Source organism: Monopterus albus, unplaced genomic scaffold, assembly GCF_001952655.1.
Source record: "Monopterus albus unplaced genomic scaffold, M_albus_1.0 scaffold540.1, whole genome shotgun sequence".
Taxonomy (NCBI): domain Eukaryota; kingdom Metazoa; phylum Chordata; class Actinopteri; order Synbranchiformes; family Synbranchidae; genus Monopterus; species Monopterus albus.
This window is the reverse complement of record NW_018128420.1, coordinates 20,642-27,261: the sequence shown is the minus strand read 5'-3', so window position 1 is coordinate 27,261 and position 6,620 is coordinate 20,642. Positions and strand designations below refer to the sequence as shown.

Here is a 6,620-nt window from a genome sequence, read left to right as displayed (position 1 = left end):
CATGGTGTCCCCCCCCTCTCTCTCTCTCCCCCATAGTGTCTCCTCTCTCTCTCTCTCTCTCCCCCATAGTGTGTCCTCTCTCTCTCCCCCATAGTGTGTCCTCTCTCTCTCCTTGTACCTTTCTACAGGTAGCCCTGGCCCTGGAGCTCTACTTTCTGATGAGCAGCCCTGAGCCACATCAACCTGACCAGTGGTTGGTTGTTTGTACTGTGCAAAGTGCCCTGATAAGATTGTTGCTGGATACTGCAGCTATACAAATAACAGTGAAATGAACAGAAATGAATCATTTAATTTCTAATCCAGCCGTTGGTCCAGGTCACATTAACTGATTATTTTATTATGAGTTATTGTTATATACAGCTAGCAGTCCTGACACATCTCTGATAGTCTAATACTTCAAAATTACTGCTTGTTTTTTTCTGCCATGGTCTCTGTGGTACTGAGAAGGTCTTAAATTGGCAGTGAAGAACCTGTGATGAAATATTTTCTTCCAGGTGTGTCAGAATATTACCTGGTTGTGTATGTAGGCTTCACACAGATAACACCACACTGACAGGTCAGAAAAGCTGAGAACAAGCGGATGTTCGGACACAGCCCCGTGAGTCACCATGTGTTCGTTAACGTACCGTCCACAGAACACCTGAGGACAGCACAGACAACAGGTCACACACCTCTGCTAGACCATCAACAGGAGATATGGTGAACAGGTGAGACAGGTGACCTGGTAGCAGGTGAGACAGATCCAGTTCTCTGCATCAGAGCCGCAGTCCTGACATGGCAGGAAGACATCAATACCTGAAGGAGGGACGGGCTTAACGGCATCCAGGTGAGGACACCAGGACAGAGGGTCCACCAGGTACTGGGTGAACTGCAGACAGAGACAGACAGGTTAGCAACACAGACAGCTGTCTTCTCAGCAGGTAATCACTGTTTAAATCTAGTTCCTGACTCCATCTGTCTGTCCTCTGCACGCCAGCTCCAGAGACGTCACTGGCTTCAACCAACCACATGCTCCCTCTGCCTCTGGCTCCGCCCTTGTTCCACCGGAAGCATCATCTTCAGTGGCAACCGCCTCTGATGCTGCTATAGCAACAATCTTACAAGATAAATTGATAAAGCAGAATATAATTTATAATACGGTTTGATAAATTAATAAGTCCGAATTAGAAACATGGTGTTTTCATGGCAACAATGTGACTGTCTCAGAAGAAAAAAGATTTATCCCTGTTAAATAACTAAATAAATTAATTAATTAATTAATCTGTTATCAAGAGGTTGCACACGAGAAAAACACCTGCAACCATGGTAACTGTTTATGCCAACATTATATTTACATAAAAACAAAAATCCATGGATGAGACAAAAATGTTTTTGTTGCTGACTCACTTGAGGCAGCATGCTGTCCGCTGACTGGCTCTGCTCAGGTACGGCTACACTAGACTCCACTTTCACATCACCTTCCCAGGTGATCTTCTCAGTGCTCAGACGAACCTTTGGCCTGGCCCCGCCCACTGGAGTGGACATAGCAGGAGCCTGATTGGCTGAGGTTTGACTGATGTCCAAACTGGCCAATCCCTGAGTGAGCTGCTCCAGACTGCGCTCTGTCTGAATGGACAAAAACAACAAGGGGGAGACACAGTTACAGCTTTTTTAATTTAAAAAAGAATAAGAAATCTAGAGTGCCTCAGAATTTGCCAACTACATAGCAGGCTAAAATGTGTATAAAAGATAAGTAATATATCCAAACTCTTAGTATGAAAAAATATGTGGGCGAGTAGTACCTGGATGACCTACATAACTTCACAGTATGGAAGCAGTGAATGCTATGCTATCCCAGCATCCCAGTGGTGGCAAGGCAGGCTCAAAGCTGCAAGTTCGTTAAACTCTGATGTTTCTTCAGACGAGAAAATAACCATCTAGTTTAGAAAATGTGGTCAGTCTATCAGAGTAACGCAAATTTAGAAATTTCCACTGACGTTTTCCGGAGATGTGATGACCTGCTAACGAGCCAGATAGGTCTGATTTAAGGCATAGCTGCAGCCATTGTGCTCATATTATGACATTCAGTAACATATATGTGATAAGACGTACAGTGTCGTGATTCATGTAATATAATGCTAAGTGAGCAGTGACAGCTCTGCTACTACTATTATGAATGAATGAAGAAGGAGCAACTGGTGTCGACACAAACATCCAAGTTAATGAGGTGCCAGATGGCCACGCAGTAGTGTGTCCAAAGTTACTGGACGGTGTAGTGGCTGCACTGCCTACTGCACTTTCATCAGAGTAGTAGGTATTTGATTATCGCTGGGTAAACCATCACCCCACATAGCTGGCAAAATGTTGATACTAATGTGTTTATTCCTCATTGGCAATTATAGAAACGTCAAGCAGGCAGCCGTTAAAGCTGTCTTATGTGTACTTTGGCAACAGTATAATGTTTGCTGTCATGCAGTACTAGGCTGCAGTTGTACCCCTTTTTTTATTACAGACCAGGATTGGGTATCTGGTAAAACATGGCGTGAATTAATCCGTTTTCCTATGTAAACAGTTGAGGGATCTAGACAAACTATATCAGTGGTGGGAAGAGTATTCAGATCTTTTTCATAAGGAGAACCAACAATACATTTTTACAAGTAAAATTAACCTTGTCAGTGTTACAGTATGATATATATATTTTCAAATTATTATTACTTTTGTATTATTTACACTGCATCTGAGCAACAGTTTAATGTCATACCTGGTACTGGGGTACTTCACTACTCTATACTGTCTACAGTTTGGTTGTTTAATCACTATTAATCATACTTGATGTGTGAAATCTTAATTTACAAAGCATGTGTTAATTGTAGGTTTTTTTCTGTAGTGGAGGGAAAATTGCATTGTTTTCTTTTTTAAATGTAGGGGAGCAGAAGTATAAAGTAACAAAAAATGGACAATGTAAGTACTTAACTTCTGTCCTGCTTAAGATGAGATGAGGCTCGTTCAGATTTACAAACTACTTCTGACTCACACAGCATTACAGACATAACATTTGATATAAGATATTTTGACAATGTTATTGGCAGATATAGACATTCTTTACAACATGTCCTTCTCTGATCATATTCCCGTAAAGATGACCGTGAGACTTGATTAGAGACGTGATTAGACTTGAGTTCTAATCACAAACAGGGAGGATATTTCAGTTTTTCTTTTTTTATAAATCTGCAATAATGTCAAACATTCTGTGTTTTTCTGTCAATGTGGGGTGCTGTGTGTACATTAATGAGGAAAAAAATGAACTTAAATGATTTTAGCATATGGCTGCAATATAACAAAGAGTGAAAAATTTAAGGGGGTCTGAATACTTTCCATACCCACTGTACATGTGCAGTAGGTGATTTTGGGTGTACCCATACCTTCTGTGTTACCACTGTGTCTTCCAGTCCTTTAAGTGGTAGCAGAGGTTTGTCTCTGCAGCTGTGCTCTGACTTTCTGCCTTTTCCTTTAGAATTACGATTCCCATGAAGCTTCGGGGAGGGTAGGGAGGTCCGCACAGACTCTGGGACTGAAAGACAGGACAGGAAGTTATTGCAATAAAAAAATCAACATAAAAATAAGATAAAGCAAAATAAAGGAATAAAACGAAATACTAAATAAAATAAAAAAATAAAATAAATTCTGAACTGACTTTGTATCCTCAGTGATCTCCAGTAGGGGGCATGGTGTTGGATGACCTCGTTGATCGTTGCCACGGCACTCTGATGAGGAGGGGGGAAGGGAGTCACCAAGGAGGAAGGAGGGTCTCCTAGCAACATGCTGGTGCACATTGCCATGGAGTCAGAGATGGACGACAAGTTGTACCCTCCCTGGAGAGACACTTGAGCTTAGTTCATTTAAACCTGAGCCACTACACATAACAGCCACGTGAGGTCCTGGTGTGATGTGTAACATCAGATACCGAATCAAATTTATCCTGCCCCTTTTTGCCCAAGAACTCCAGGCCAACTTCTAAGTGTCTCTTTAAATGAAAGGTCTTTGGAAGAGTGGTTTTTAGATTATGAAAAGTGCAAGTCAAAGTGTTTGTATAGCTCACATGAGTTCACTGCACTTCATCTAAAAATAACATTAAATTTACTTCACACCACTTCACCTCGCCTTTACCTTTACATCACCACTCACCTCCAGGATGAGCAGGACCCGCCCCCCAGCCAGTGACATCAGCAGGTGTGTGAGGTGGGCATATCCCTCCGGGGTCACATTATACCCACCCAGAGGATCCCCCCGAGCAGCATCAAACCCGGCCGACACCAGAACCAGACCAGGGTTAAACTGCAGAGAGAGGACCGTCCAATCAGAGGACTGCATCATGCTGGATTGATGTGTGTTTCTGTTTATGTCGTTACCTCGGTAGCAATCGGCATGACGATGTGGTGAAATGCAGCGAGGTAGTCAGAGTCACCCATCCGTCCTCCGCTCCATGCCACATTGACATTAAACCCTGCCCCTTTGGCTACGCCCACACGGTTAGGGGCAGCGTCCTCTGAATGAGGGAAGAACCCCCCGTTGTCATAGCGATGGAGGGAGATGTACAGAATGCTAGAGACAAAGTGTTCATCATCACTCTGCTTCACATCCATTCACTTTACACATCACCCCACATCAACACACTCCATGTCACATGCTCCTCCTCCTTACCTGTTGTCATCCTCGAACATGTGCTGTGTCCCGTTGCCGTGGTGAATGTCCCAGTCCAAGATGAGGACTCTCAGCTGTACATTGTGGGAGATTTTCTGTGCGTGGCGGGCAGTGAGTGCTGCCGTGTTGAAAAAACAGAAACCACAGGGATAGTCTCTCTCTGCGTGGTGACCAGGAGGACGAACGATCGCCACGCCATTACTCACCTGTAGAGACAGAGATTAACAGGGTGGCGATTCATACCTTAGCTTATTTATTTTCATCAAACTGAACCAATACACAAAGGCCAAACTCTTTTGTTGTAAATGTTGAAGTTATGATTCTTCTTGCTAATAGCTGCAGAAAATTCCCAGGACCTCTGAAAAAAGTCCTTAGACCTCTACCACTAGTCTCAGACCTTTGTAACAAATCCATAGACCTCTGCAACTAATACCCACACCTCTAGTCCCAGAAAACACACATCTGTAATACAGATGTTCATCTTGTGTACTGGTGCTTGAATCAGGAGGGTTTAGGGGACCGTCGCTGTGTGTCTGTGTGCGTTACCTCTCCGGTAAGTATCCTCTCCACAGCGTTGAAGCAGGCTCCAGCTGCCAACTGGGCAGACTGGAAGCTCTGATTGTTAATGTAGATGGAGTTGAACTCTTCTCCAAGTTTGTGCAGATCTCTGGGCTTCATCACTGTTGTGGCCTTTATCTGCTCAATGTACTGCAGACTGAACACACACACCAACACAGGTGAGCACAACCTCTGCTTAGTGCAAAAATAGCTGCTGCCAGGTGAGTCTAATCCTGACTTGTGTTCTCCTGAATCCTCCACACACACCTTCTGACCAGCTCTGATCCACACACAGTATCACTGCACATACTGTGAAACACTGCTGGGTCGACAGGTAGGTTTGTGCTGAAGATTTAACATCCGCTGATGTCAGCAAATCATGTACAAACACTCCTGTGTAAAGACAGCGGGCATTCAGACTGGGTGGAAGTAAAGCGCAACTCCCTGATGTGTTTTATACACTTGGCTGCATTGATTTGGGGGAGGGGTTACAGGGGAGGTGCTGCAGATGATGTACAACACAGCCACGTTGTGAGGAGTCGTTATGATGCATTTCTAACTGTGGCCCAAATTTTAACGTCAAGAGCAGTAAATGCTCATGCTAACAAGGTAAACAAAAGAGTCTTCATACCGTGGGCATCCACATTCCGACTGTAGCCCGTACGTGATTGGTGAACACAGTTTACAGTAACATACGTGGTGCATACAGGGCTGCACCCCGCCCCCACCTTGGACGCTCAGACCACATTTCTTTGTTCCTGTATCCAGCTTACAGACAAAGACTGAAACAAACAAACCCTGTCACCTGTTAGGTATTTTTAGTTAGATAGACATTGGTTAGACATTTTAAGTATTAGAAATGTTTAGTGTAGACAGGATATCTAGCTCAGGCTGTTAAATGCTTAGTCATTCTCATGGGGTACTCCAGGTTGTTCATGTTCAAGGATAACTAGATAGAAAGTTGATTACTGTTATTATGATTACTGACATGTCACTAGAGGACATGCCAGAATGTTTTAGCTACACACCACATAATCAACAGACATGATCAACACATTGATTTTCTTCATGTTTTGACTACTGCTCTGGCCAGCCTCAAAGCTGGCACCAGGAGACGTCACGGTTTGGCGTTCCTGTGTAGAATGGGGTTAGCCCGAAGTGATATAATGTATAGGCCTGTTGTGGTTCAGGGTCTTTCATCTTTCAGCTGCCTGCGTGCACGTTGGAGGTGGAAGATACCTGAGCGTGTAATGTTAATTTTTACCTGTGTTCATTGAAGAAATCAGCACTGTTTTGAAGTTACTTGGACTGCTTCGTCTCTCAGAGTTAGCATGGTTAAAAGTACCGGCTACAACAAGGCTAAGTCAGAGCTACAGACCTGC

The 6,620-nt window shown here is 43.7% G+C and overlaps 1 protein-coding gene across 1 annotated transcript in view; it reads right to left on the bottom strand.

The window, feature by feature from the left end:
- Positions 1-6,620, bottom strand: part of hdac6 (histone deacetylase 6) — a 29,705-nt gene that overhangs the window by 2,728 nt on the left and 20,357 nt on the right. Inside the window, exons 10-19 of the mRNA XM_020588440.1 lie at positions 5,227-5,516; positions 4,681-4,886; positions 4,389-4,581; positions 4,165-4,314; positions 3,674-3,851; positions 3,402-3,550; positions 1,261-1,605; positions 950-1,096; positions 722-868; positions 512-640 (exon numbers count right to left, since the gene is read on the bottom strand). Coding sequence (XP_020444096.1) covers positions 512-640; positions 722-868; positions 950-1,096; positions 1,261-1,605; positions 3,402-3,550; positions 3,674-3,851; positions 4,165-4,314; positions 4,389-4,581; positions 4,681-4,886; positions 5,227-5,516 — 1,934 coding nt within the window. The remainder of the gene's footprint in view (positions 1-511; positions 641-721; positions 869-949; positions 1,097-1,260; positions 1,606-3,401; positions 3,551-3,673; positions 3,852-4,164; positions 4,315-4,388; positions 4,582-4,680; positions 4,887-5,226; positions 5,517-6,620) is intronic.